This window comes from Lingula anatina, chromosome 5 (assembly GCF_051362555.1).
Source record: "Lingula anatina isolate TDL-2025a chromosome 5, LinAna3.0, whole genome shotgun sequence".
NCBI lineage: Eukaryota > Metazoa > Brachiopoda > Lingulata > Lingulida > Lingulidae > Lingula > Lingula anatina.
In genome coordinates, this window is record NC_141771.1 from 4,930,254 (window position 1) to 4,944,687 (window position 14,434).

The following is a 14,434-nucleotide window of genomic DNA, read 5'->3' on the forward strand; positions in this document are numbered from 1 at the left end:
TTTTAGGATGGAACAACAAAGATAATTTGGAAGACTATCAGAAGAAATCTCTGGATCAAAACTGAAATCTCAGTTTCTCTCCCACCCCACCCCCCCACCACCACCACAGAAGTCACACCAGACTGAATAAGTTTTATTCTAAGCCATAGCTAAGGGTACCTGCCAGAATAATTCTTCTCCATGCATTTTGCATTGCAGATAAATTCAGTATTTATCGACTTGAACTCTCTCTTATCTGAGATTTATCAAGCCGTAGAATTGGAAACATGCTACCAGATTTAACAAGCAAATTTCTTCAACTAATGTTTGCCCGTAGGATGCTGGCACTTGATATGACAGTTTTCCAAAGTAAATTCAGAAAACGTGCCCTCAGGACCGTCTGAATCTACACCCATTACAATCCATTCCTCAGAATAAATTGACACAATTTATCAATTGATCATGCTTAAGCAGAGAAGTCTATTCATTTAAAGTAAAGTGTGTCCTTTTCATATTTTGATAGAATTGATTTTAAAGAAAAGCCAACAATAACAAGCGGTGACATTTATTGTCATCCCTTTTGATTTATTCATAAAGAAACCGGAGTTGTGCAAGGGGAATTCAGCATCAGTAAACTCTTCAGATAGTGACAGAGCACACTGAATTAATGACCACATTTGATTTGGTATTCATATCCTTCATGCTGCATTTTGAGTCTCTGTCTCTCCTATTTATTTATTTATTTATTTTTTATTTTATTTTATTTTTTTTTGGGGGGGGAGGGTGGAATTTGGGTTGTTCAGGTGTTGTCATTCTTTTTTCACTACTATGTAATTGTTATTTTTGACAAATATTATTAACAATTGATATGATACCCAACACAATGGGAAAATATCTTGAAATGTTGTAGAATGTTTGTAGGCCTGCCAGCACTCTAAAGGTCACTCTCATAAAAGAAACGAAAACAGGTGAATGGTAAAATGAGAAAAAATTGGTTATATATCATTATGTTCTGAACAAAAGGGGAGGACATACACCTGGGCATTTAAAATAATTTTTTTCCTTGAAAATTTTATTTTTAAATTAGCTTTTTAATGGTCCAACAACCGCGTATTTATATTTACATGTACATTTTCACTGTTGCATATTAAGATACAACAATTATCTTATATTATTCACAGTATGTCTAAAAATCGTGATGCCATTCCACAATGCTTCAGTTGTCCAAACATTGGCAGCAAATTGTGTTACAGAAGAAAGGCTGCTTTCTCGCTCAACTAGGTCAATTTGGAACCTAGCTCACTGCTTCCTCATGAATTATTTACCTAAAATTAGAAACAACATGTTACTGCTGTGATGCCTGAATTGTATCTGTCAGAATGAATGTATATTACTGTTCATCTTGCCTGTTTACAAAGTGCAATTTGATTAATGAATAAAAGCAAAATATTTTTTAAAAAAGTTTTCAAAATATGAATTTCTGCAGTTGATTGCCAAGATTGGAAAGAAGTAATGGGAAGAAACAGGGAAAAAAAATAAATTACTATACTAGTATATGTACAATTGTATGGTTCTTCTATTACCAGACTATACCAAATATACTAGTCTGGGCAAGTGCCCCTGTGTCCGTCTGTCCGTCCATTCGTCACACACTCAGTTCGCTATGCTGCCAAAACCTGCTTACCAGAGATCCATTTTAACAGGTATCAGATTTTCAAAAAAAAAAAAAAAAAAAAAAAAAAAAATCAGGATCAAACAGTATATTTTTCTGTGCTGCCCAGGGGAAGCCCAATACTTCTGTTCGTGTTATTTACGGTGATTAAATCTCCATTCTATTGCTGTAATTATTGGAGGACCATTAACAAAATGCCATCTAACTATTGATAGATGACTTAGATGTTTACGGACATTTGCCCTGTTGTTAGAGCACATCCTGATTGTCAGTGGCAGTTCTAGAAGGGGTATTGAAGTTGATCATAAAATGAAGCTGTTTTGTAATAAACTGACCAGGGATTTAAAAAGAGGTGATCAGAATTAAAAATAAATAGGGACTTTATCTTATAGGTTTATTTGTTATAAGGTTGGAGAAAACAATTAGTTCCTTACAGCATAACGTACAGCTGATATTTGGAAATGTAGAACAGGAAGACAGAAAATGTAATTGAAGCATACAGTAGGTGGGAAGTCCAATCTTTTATTCTACACATATATGGTATTGTAGCTTAATAAAAGTTATCCATCTCAGGGCCCGGGGGTGGGGTGGGGGGGGTGGGGGTGGGGTTACAGATTAATATGTCCTGATCTGTTTGCCACGTTTTTATCTTTTTGTGTATTTTCACGACCTAGTGCTAATGGATCTTTTCTGGGCCTATTAACACCTTATCCCTCAAGAAATATTATACGATAAGAGCTTTGTAATCAATTTGTATTGATAAATTGTCCACAGTTTCCTTTCAAGGAGTTACATCCTATTTGCCAAGAACGTTAATCGTTAATTGACGAAAACACTCTCCGAGGCATGAAAAGATTATTTGCTACGCAGGCAATAGAGTGGGCTGGGGAAGTGAGAGAGAGGCCTTCACAGCTGAATTTGCACTCGAGAAAAACAACCCTGGATTCTTCTTGTGTGTGGAAAGCGCCTACGTGACTTGAACAAGTTGTTTTTGACTATGGTTTTACTCTTGGGTCACGTTTTCATCCATTTATTATTTATTATTTTCTTGCACTCATGATTGACCTTTGACCTCAGGTGTTTTTTTTCCGTTCGATTCCACATTTTTGTGCCTAATGTTTGCTATTCAGATTACTATCCAGGGGAATTTGTGGCACACTACATGCTGTGTTTACATGAAAACATGCTGAATTTCCCAAAGCAATAAGATGTTTGCTCAGAAATAATATTTTTTAGTGGTGTCTGTTTGGGTTGTAAGTATCTACACTACATATTGTATTGGCTTGTTCTCCTCTGTCTTGGACTAAAAAATGTTTTATTCATCCCAGCCTCGATCCATCTTGTTGAACAACAAACTCCTAGATATTGTGTGGGGTGTTTACACAATACCACATAAAAAGCTGCTTAGCCTAGAAGACTAGGAATAAAAGACTTGGTTTGTTAATTTATTGATTCTGTTTTATTCCATTCATTAAACATTATTGCATGTGTATTTTGTACTTAGCAGTGTAGTCAGTGAGGTTGTTTCTCATCCTCAGCACAGAAAAAAATATCTATAAGGACTTAAGTTAGCTAAGTTGATTAGAATTTAAAGATCTGTGTGCTCAGTAGAAAACACTCTAAAAATATGCCGAGTTCAAAGCTAGTCATTGACATGAAAATTACTTGATTTAAAAAGCGTGTTACCTCGTATTGCTTGAAGCAACATTGCTGATTGAAAGGTGCTCGTTGTTAACGTTAATCTGTGAGCAGAAGAGAAAGTCGATGAACAGAATTTTTAACCGCAGTGATGGTTGCCTTCCAAATGGGAATTATATTAGATTACCCTGTACTAACCAATAAAACCCCCGTTAGATACAGCCCTAGCAGCATAGATTATTTATTACGGTTATATTGCAGTCAGTAGTCTTGAACTACTACTACCACATCTCATCCTCGTATCTTGGAACAAATATTCCCATGAATTCCAAATTATTCCGCGTGCCAAAATATATTTTAAAAAATCTAAAACCCAGAGGCCGAAATCCCAAATGTTGATAGCTATTTGCATTGAAAATCTTATCTGCAGTTAATTTTTATCTTTTTTTTTTTTGCCTAACAAATTCTCTTACATCATTTCTTGATTACTATTTTTCAAGAAAATGGAAGTTGAAGAGGAACTGGCTTTGATGCTCAGTTTGTTACCGAGTTTTGCTAATGGAAACAAAATAAATAGAGGAAAATTGATTCAGTTTCTAGCTGATGCCTCAGTCTTGTAATCATGATGCTCAGTAGAGCATTCTGAAGTATGGCAAGAGGTTGCTTCTTTTCTCTTTCTTTTTTCACCATTTCAGTTCTGTTTTACAATTTTCACCATATTTTTCATCATATCCTGCAGATGTAATGACTTATTCTAAAAGAAGGTAACCTGTTTTGGTTTTCTGAATTCCATGGCATTTTTTGCAGATGTAATATTTTGGGTTAAGTGATCAAACAAAGATGTGGCGGTGATAGAAATGATAAGCTTAATGTCAGACTTGTACCAAGACCTCACTTCTTGCTGATCCTAGTTTTCTGAGACTAGACCATTAAGCTTATTTACAAGCTCTTTTTCTCCCACTGAAAAGGTCGTGTTTTTACCGTACTGTTGGGAGTAATTTGATGAGAATTGGCCTCCAGCTGCTTGCGTATCAGCTCCCTGTAAGACAAAAGCAAAGTAAAATTGACATGTTCAATAAACATGCTTGATAATTATTTTTTTCAAAAAAATTTAAAGCAATCTGACAACTAATTGCATTCTATTCACATTGGTTTGATAAAAAAAATGATTGCTACATATAATCAACTAATCTTTGCAAATTGTATAAGCATTAGCATTTTAACAAAAATATCATAAAACTTGGTTAAGAAAAAAAAAAAAAACTGGATTGTTTCACAGGCTGAAAAAATCCCATGCATTGTCCTGCTGTTAAGGAATTGTAAGCATGGAGGCTTCAATTTGTTCAAATGTGTTCAAATATATTTCCATTTCAAGAATTTTGGACTCAATTTTTTGAAGTTGATGATCAATAAATCTTCATAAGCTTCGGCACGTACTTGAAACACTTCAGTACCTCTAAATCTGGTATTGTAAAGAGAGACAGGAACTCGTGGGATAATTGACATTTGCAGACAATTGGTATTTTGAATTGTTGAGTGATTACCATCTCAGGGCAATCAGTTTACTAAAGAGGCAATGGCCTCTCTGTTGCATGATATTTTTTTCTGTTAAATTTTTCCTCTATTTTTAGAAATGTCCAGATAAAAGCATATTGCTGCACTGGAAATTTGACATGGAATTTTAATTATTTGCCATTTCCCAAATGGTGGGGATTGTTATTGATCAGTTCTCATGAAATGAAGCAACCTGTTCCTTTGAAGTTGCTATCAAGATTATTTCATTTTTTCTTCCTATCATTTTTCTACAATGAATTTCCATTGAAAAATGAAATCTATTCAAGCAGCTTAGCCCATGCAAAAATTTTCTATCATTTTGTTGCATTATGGGTAATCAGTAAAGGAATGATTACAGTTTGTCTTAATAAAATAAAGAATACAAGAGATTGTCCATAATAGACTATTTGAAGAGGAATAATCCAGCAAGGATTTGGCTTATAGACAGCCATTTATATTGGATTCTAGATATGATTTGATGAGACAATTATTAAGTGATTCCATGTATTAAGGATGAGCTGGTAGATCAAAGGCAGTCGTCATATGACATAGCTAGACTGAATTTTATTATACAAGACCTTGATGAAGGTGATTTAAGTGTTTCATTTCCAATGCAGTCTGGTTTAAATTAAATGGATAAGATGGTAAGAGGTAAAACTTGAGAGAAATTGAAGGGAGTCTAATACAGTGATTTTATTATCTATGTCTTTCCTTCATGTTAAATGCAAATTTTAATTTCTGGCTCAAATTTTGTTGGTGCAGCAGCTGTAGTTTGTCTGTACATTGCTTTCCGCACAACAGTGGGAAATGAGTGAAACAGATCTGCACCCATCACAGTGACAGCGTATCATGGGAGATATGAGGGCTTGATCATTTAACCTCTTTGGCAATTACTGAGTAATCTTCCATTGATCACAGCAAAAACTCGGTCAATTGTCAGTTGTTGACTTTTATGTCAGGACAGAAAAGTAGAACGGAGATCATGTGATGTTGCAGACATTACTCTGTCGTCTATTTTTATATGGTTGTTCAGGAGCGGATCCAGAGATATTTTCTGACAGTATTCCAAATTATCTTTGTTGATCCATCCTCCATTTTTGATGGTCTTCCAACAGAAAAAAAATAGATACCTGTCACTGTAAACTTTAAAATCTTTAAAATCTTATTCCGTCCCTGGTTGATGTTGATGTTAAGGCCACAGAGAACAGTAAGTGGAGCCAGCTCATGTAACTCTTCTTTCTCTGCTTGCCCTCCCATCAGAGCAAAGAATTTCATCAGCTGTGTTATCCACTCAAGAGTTACAATAATTATAGTTTCTTAAAACCAGGGGCAGATTTAGGCAGTCTTCTGGGTCTTCCGGAAGACGGTCAGATTTTCAAGTTTACATGGACAGGTATCTAATTTTTTCTGTCAGAAGACGGTCAAAAATGAGGATGGATCAACAAAGATAATTTGGAAGACTGTCAGAAAATATCTCTGGATCCGCCCCTGAAAACAGCAGCTATATTAACACATTACCATTCCAATACTGATGTGTCTAAAGCAAAATTTAATCTAAAAATATGAATAAAAATATTTGAGTGGTAACATCTCTGAGTCTTGCTGTTATTTGAAGAAAATATTATCTTAACTTTAACTCTGAGCTATTTTGATATCTTCTCTTTTTATGATATGCACTAGAGCCAGATAATTTTTTTTTTTTTTTTTTTGGCAAATATTGCAAACTTCTGATTTAGATTAAAACTGAGGATTGTAAGAATGAAATAATAATAATAATAATAATAATAATAATAATAATAATAATAATAAACGAAAAGATAATTTTGATGAAATATATTGAACACTCCCTCAGATTTGAGTAAAATGGGTGACAGCTTGTTTCACATCACTGCCTTTTCTTTCTTCAATTGACAGACAAACTAATATCCTTTAAAAAAATCAAGCTCGACCATACACACGAGCATTTACAATTATAACATATGAATATTGGAAACCCGTAGCCATAAATCCTCTAGGGGCAATGGGAACATTTTGAACCATGGAATCAATAATGATGTGACTCCAATGTCAGCCATTGGCTGGCATAGACCAGCAACTCTAATGGCGTGTGTCAAACTTCATTCTCTTACAGTTGGTGCCATTCAACTGAGCCCCAATGGAGAGGACACCAAGTTTTCTACAGTCCATAAAAGCAAAATATGCCAATATGTAAATATGTACTTTATTTTGGATTTATGAGGCATAGGACATCTTTTGTCTTTTTTTGCCTTTTAGTCTCTCTCTCTCTCATGACAAAGAACCTAGCTTAATTACTCCCATAGATATCAGGCCTAGTCAGGCATCTTAGGGCACCTTCTCTCTCTCTTTCTCTTGATTTCTCTTTCTCTCTCTCCTTTTTCTCTCTCTTTCTCTCTCTTTCTTCCTCCCTCTTTCTCTCTCTCTCTCCCCCCCTCTCATGACAAAGTTCCTTCCTGCCATAGACAGTGTATGAAATTCAAGAAAATTACTAGCCAGACCACCGGGCAGGTAACTCTGAAAAGTTACCAGCCCGGCCATGTAGTTACCTGCCCTATTTATGATAACCCCTAGAGTTAAGAGAGGTATGCTGAGGGGGTCTAGAATGCATTCTTGGGAGAGTAATTTGGAAATGAAAGGACAATATCATGCCTTATGCATGGAAATTTAGAAATTGTTTGGAATTTCTACTGAATGATACCTTGTCAGTGTTGGATTTAGAGGGGGTCAAGGGGCTCCTGACGCCCCCCTTTTAATTTCTGTAAAAAAAACTCACCTCTTGAAATAAGATTTTCACTAGTTGAATCATAGTTCTAAACCATACCAAATGGCACCATTCACCATCTAAAATACCAAAAATTTTCAGGGCCCTTTAGCAGTCGGGGGAGGGCGGGGGTAGTCAATTCAGTTTATGTTCACCTTGCAGGCTGTCTCATTTCTTCGTCAATAATTTATTCATAACTTTTATTCCGATTTCGTGATATAATTTGATCATATTTTTTGCTTTTTTGTATAGCAACAAGTATGACCAAAAATATATATATTGTTGTCAAATAAATCGATCTCTGTGCTAACAATAAAGAAGAAAAAATTTAGCACGTAGGGTCCCTTTGAATATCGCTTTTAAGCTTTAAAAAGCGGTCGGGAACGGTCCTGCACGCTAATGGCCCATAGACAGTCCTGCAGGGCCCCGTATCTCGAAAGCATTGCTTATTGAGAATAGCTATATATATCACATAGAGGCTACAATATCATTTTTATATGGGGCGAGTATGGACGAGTTATTGGATCGAGATGCTTGCGCTCGGTCGCAATGCGTGATACTTTCGAGTTACGGTTTTACGAAAAAAATGTTGCCGCTCGACTAATTGCAAATCGAAGTCACCTTTCCATTGGTCCCAATTTGTTCTCTTTCGTTTGGTTCTGTCGTAATCTTTGTTAGTTTTATTTCTTTCCTCAATTGTTTTTCTTTTGTGAACTTCTCTATCGGACTAGATAGAATTTTTTCATTTTTGACAGCCCAAGATGAAAGCACGTGGGAAAAGAACTACATCTGATGCACGGCGTAAACTCGTACGTTCACTCATAATTTTGGGATTCAAATTTTTTGTAAAACTCTCCTTTTATTTGCCTCCATTGCCTTTATTACTGTTGATTATAAGAACTTCATGTACCTATAAGTCGATTTAATCAATATCATAACTTTTTATACTTTCACATTTTTATTACTCTCAACCTACAAATTGCTACTCGCGGTATCTCCTCTACACAAAACAATGACGTAACGTTATCTGCTGTGCACTGAAGCTGGTTAAGAACATTGTGCCTCGTTTCAAATTGTCTTTCAACTTCATATCACACAGACAGAACTTCGAAAACGAGGCCACTGAGAGGGAGACTGTTGGTTACATTTCGATACGAGCGTTCGATTGCAAGCTATGGTTAGTTCTTTGCTTCTATGAAAGTGGGTGAAAACAGTGAGTTTATTTGATATTTTGCTGAAATCGCTTGTGAACATAGACAAAATAAAAGGTGAAAATAGGCTGTAAAAACAGCCAGCCCGTCGGGCGGGTAATCTGCAAATCTTACCCGCCCGGCCTGAAAGTTACCAGCCTCGGGCTGGCGGGCAGGCGGCCATTTCATACACTGCCATAGACCTCTGGTCCTAGTCAAGTATTTAACTGATTGCCTCAGAAGACAGGCGTTAGGCTTATATTCTATAATAAATAACCCACAGTCTGAAGAGAACTTTTGATAAATTGCATACAATAGACCAGTGAAAAATGAATAAATGTTGGTTATTTATAAATCAAGTAGGTGATTTATTATCTAGAATGATCTGCCTACAGACTTCACGGCATCAGAAAAATCATCAGTGACTGGTAATTTGTGACAGTAATCTAGCCGAGATGATATTGTCAGTCGAGAGAATCACATGCTTTGTGCTGCTTCAGTAGTGTCACGCCATAACACACTTTGCGATAACTTGCCATAAACTAACACTAGGAGTACACCAGGACTAATAAGAGTATTATTTAGTGCCTCCATCATTAATCCTGACAGAGATCAAGGCTATATGTGGGTAATGGTTGAAAGCAATAAAAAAAAAAGCGTGCATAATTTTTTATATGTTATTGTCAGCCTTAATACTTTGAAACCTGGTGGTATATGCTGTCAGTTGTAGGCTGGTATATGTCTATAGATTTCAGCATGAGTTATGTTTAATATAAGTTTGGTGAGGGAATTTTAAGTTGATTCACACACAGACTGGATATGTACTAATCCCACTTTGTATCACGCAAATGGGAGAGGAAAATAAGTTTTTGATTAATTATAACAGAGACAGAAAATTGCTGATCATCTTGAACCCTCTTCTTAATAGATGGCTGTCAGTATTTTATGAGCCAGCCATTGAAAATGTGTCAAGGAATTTAATCCATGCAGTTATGAATTGATTATTGTAGGGGGAGACGTTAATCAAACTGTATCACGCTTGGTGTTTGAGCATTATATTTACACTACATATAATCGCTATTATATATAATGGGCTTCGATCACACTATGGGGTAGCTAGAAGAGCTTTGCCGTCCAGGGGTTCAGTCATAATCTGCAATGACCTTGAGGGAACTTTGCGGCTAGATAACTTTCATTGGTCAGTCTGAAAGGTGCAAAGTGCAGTGGTTTATCAAATTTATCTGAATGGTCAGAACTGGTCAGTTTACCCCAATTTTGGACCATCTGCAGGGGGTAATGGGTGAATTATCTAATTTGGCTCCAACTGGCATTAATAGGACTTTTTTGGCCAGATGTTAAGGATGAATTACTTCAGCCAAAGGAAATGAAACATTGGATTGTTTCATTGTCATACACCGTTTCATCATCAAGTTGGTGAAAAAATTATGAATTTCTGTGTACTAATGAGGCCAAACGCTGACACTTATGTTAACCAGTAGTATCAGTTATTAGACTTTGCTGCATATATGCATCTGGAATCTGGATGGTGCAATGCATCGCACCAGAGGCAAATGTGTAGGCACATATGAAGTTGGCAAATTGTCTACAGACTGATATCCATCATTTGTATATATATATATAGAAACCTTGGTTCACATTTATCAGTAAATGTGTATATAGAACAAAGTAGACATTCATCAGTAAAATACATATATATATCTAGAGAGAGAGAGCAATACACAGGCTGGAGTCTGCAATGGATAAGACTGAGGCTGAGTAAATAGACAGATAAGGGTGGTCTGAGAGTTTTTGGGATAACGTTACCTACCGTCTGCACTAGAAGTAGCCATGCCTATTTAATATGAAGACTGGCTGTTGATTTCATTACCCTGTGCATAGACTGGTTCTTTGGACTATTCAATGTCAGAAGGCCCACTAATGGCATAAATGGAAATGTTTTATAAGGATGCAATGGAACAGGCAATCTTGAACAACTGGCAGTCTACCAGTGAGCACAAGTGAGCACTACTTTCAAATTGTCAGAAAAAAATATTTTCTCAGAAAGTTTCGGGTCTGAGTATGATTATTTTTTTGGTACGTGTGCAGTTTCTGGAATAAGTCTACTCAATTCTTACAAGGCAGTAATTTTTTTATTGGCTGTGTGGGATAATTCTGATGGTGTCATAAGTGGTGCCAAGTTACTACTAACATAGCAATTTTCAGGAGTACAATCCCTGCAGGAGGCAGTTTTTTTCTCCCACATCTAAATAGTGTAATCCAGATGTGTGTACTTAAAATGCTACCATATTATATAAGTGATTTTTTTTTTTTTTTTTTTGCTTTTTTCTTGAAAGCAGAGATGCCTCTTCCTGTGGCAGTTTTACATAAGATCATAAATCAACGGATTTCAGCCAGTTGGTTGTCATGGCAACTTGTGTAATTCTTGCACTGTACGGGATAACCTGGAAAAGACTTATTTGTTAGGGGGTTCTATCTCACTAACTCCAATTCTTATATCTGGCACTTTTGTCCTGTCTTATCATTTGGTAAAGATAAAAAAAAGAAAAGAGTTTGTCGGGATAAGTTACGGAAGAGAAGGCCACATCCCGCAGACTGATCTGACAGATTGTAATACTTAGACCCAGGAAAGGATTTCATTTTAGTTTCCTGGTTGATAATTCAGCAGTATCTTTGCAGATAATTTTACCAATTAATGGGTGATTTTTCTTATTCTCTGGATATTGGATCTTCATTAAAATGTACTGTTCCTGAAACCTGATTTTTCTGGGTGCACACAGAGACGTCTGCTCTAGGCACAATATCAAAAATCCAGCCAGTCATTTTTAGCATACATTAGGAGTCATGTTCAAGGAGCATCATTTTTTATTCTGCAGCCGGATGATTCTGCATGAACACAATTCCAACCCCCATCATACACAGGGGACCGATATTCATTCAAGCGCATTCACTTTTGGAGGGTAGAATGCAGCCTCAATAGGCACACAGTTTAACTAGGCCTTCCAGACCCGTGCCTCTTACTTTCAGCCCTAATTCTGTTTTGTTAACGTTACATCATATTTGAAGATTTTCTGGGTCAAGGTGAACCCTTGATACAAGAGGAGACTCCAGGGTGCCAGCTGCAGCTTATCTCCTGAACTTGTGTAGACATATATATAAAGAGTGAAAGATTGTGCGGTCTGAATCTTACCACAGGGAGTAAGCTATTCAACACAGGTATTTTATGTGGTGAGATTTAGCACAGCTACAACTACTTCAGAATTGACTGTATCTTTTTTATCTTCACACACAAAAAAAGGAAAATCCTGGATTTATTAGTTCCGTCATTAAGGCAAGGCAGTCATCGCGAGATCATAACTACAGTGTTTTAATTGCAGCATCAAATGAGGGAAAAACTCAGGTGGTGATCGGATAGCGTGACCTCTGTTGACATGAGAGGTTCCTGTACGCTTTAAATCCTGCGTGTCCTCATCAGACTAGGGTCATTATATCTGGGGACCGGAGCAGAAAGAGGGTACAGTAAGCACAGGTAGAGATGCAAACCCTGGGTGAGGCATTGAGGAGAGTTAGAAGATTATAGATAATAGGATCTGTCTGCCTTTCATATATATTGTATAGAGGAACAGTTTACGGTCATAGTCATGAGGGATCCATGTCTTGGTGATATTGTAAAGAATAATTGATGTATCCTGTGTATTGACGTGTAGGCGTTAATGCATGTTGCAGTATTGGATGGACAGATCAACAACTGCAGAATTCATAGATTTTTACGACGAGATAAACAAACCATTGGTGTTCGATCATCTGTTTTGAGCATGAAACAAAAACTATGATTTTTTCATGTATCAAATGGACATGTGTGACTTTGTTTCATTATCAAAAAATCACAATTGGACATTTTTGAACTTTGGGCCTTGATAAAACCAGTAGTGAGCTTCTGTTTTTGTACACAGTCGGGTGTACTTTGTGCTTGAACAATCAGATGCATATGTGCATGTTCTTAAACCAGTGGTGCAGCGCTGACTTTACATGTATTGGAGTTGAAACTCCGGGCCCCGGCTACATACTTATTTTCAAGAGATATATACGTATATCATTGGTAACAGTTCACCATGTACATGATCGTGTTATTGTCGCAGAATGATATCTGTGGGTGAAGTGAGGGTGACATTTACAGAGGCACAGTGACAACAGCGGGAAGGGAGGCGTCTTCATGCAATATCATTGGTGCTGCATGTTTGAATATAAATACCAGTGATCATTTCAACGGAGGATGTTTTCCTGAGAAATCCCGGTGACTACCAGCAGAGTTTGTAGAACAGACTCACTATAAGGCAGCCTTACTAGGTTCCACGGTCTGACTGGTGGTCAATTTTTAACGTTCTACTGCGTATGGAATATGTACATGTTTTTACACTGTCGGATTTTTTATTTTTGTGCAGTGAGTTTGAGTGTCTATGCACTGGTGGTAAATGTCCCGCAGAGGCAATTACGACTGTAATTACCAATAGATAATTGGACATTTAGCTGCCGCATGGACTATTTAATCTAAAGAAATTGCCTTAGGTGGCAAGATAGCGAAAAAGCTGGAACAATGATTTTGAAATTTTAATGTTTGTAATGTCACTGTCTGAAATTCTTTTCCTGCTTTAGAGCAGTTATGAAGTGCTAAAATTCAGTATGTTTCTGAAATAGTTGAAGAATATCAAGGTAGGGTTTTTGAATGAAAAAAAAAAAAAAAAAAACAAACCTAAAGCAAGAACGGGATGTTTGAAACCAAATGATATCATGGTATGACAGAGATGCTAACCATGCTGTCTAAAACCATTATTAACTGAGGTTCAAAGATGCGATGAGCTATCAGTTGTATTATATAAAGCTGGTGGCACTGGGGTATTATCAGCTGTTTTAAACAACGCCAACGTCACCGTTGCAGTGATACAGTATAACGCAAGGGGCTGTGGTTTTCCATGAGGTAAAACGTGTACTGTATCAAACAGCATGCAAGTTGTGTAACCATGCATTGCTGCAGAACAGTCGTGATTTTAATTTTGTTCAGAAACCTTCCTACTGCTGCAGTGAGTATTAACTAAACGTCAGGATAGTTCTGCCAGGCAGAAGATACTTTGCAATACATCATTCAGATTTTCACAATTTCGGAGGAATATTATTGAGAATTCTGTGATACATTATTTCATAACGTGTCATTTACTAGACCACGCATTGGCAATTGCGGTTAACAGTGAGGGTTTCAAGACCTGTCACCCAAGGAGATTTCGGCACTTGGTGTAACACTCAGTTTTAAGCAACTTTAAAGATAAGGATAACAGTGTTGCCACTTGCTGTGGTGTCAGAAACATTAAAATGTCAGAGTCTAATTATAATTCACCGCGCTCAGTTCAAGTAGAGCCTGTTGTGTACAAACAGCGCACTTGGAGCGTCATGGATCCGATACATGAGCACCACGAGGCGGAGCATCATGACGGGAACAGACCGGAGGTAAGAACGCCATTTTGAAAATCTTCGACCTTTTTTTCTCCATTATTGCAAATTTCATTCACTATCATAGGGTACTGGTAAGCATTGATAAATGTTCAAAATTGC

The 14,434-nt window shown here is 36.8% G+C and overlaps 1 protein-coding gene across 7 annotated transcripts in view; it reads left to right on the plus strand.

Annotated features, from left to right (window-relative positions):
* The window catches only part of LOC106170538 (uncharacterized), a 192,248-nt gene that overhangs the window by 77,112 nt on the left and 100,702 nt on the right, over positions 1-14,434 (plus strand). Inside the window, exon 1 of one of the 7 annotated variants that reach the window (XM_087012704.1) lies at positions 13,618-14,329. The exons of the other annotated variants lie outside the window; for them this stretch is intronic. Coding sequence (XP_086868830.1) covers positions 14,195-14,329 — 135 coding nt within the window. The 5' untranslated portion in view covers positions 13,618-14,194. Of the gene's footprint in view, positions 1-13,617; positions 14,330-14,434 lie in introns of those variants that run through there. 7 annotated transcript variants of the gene reach the window in all.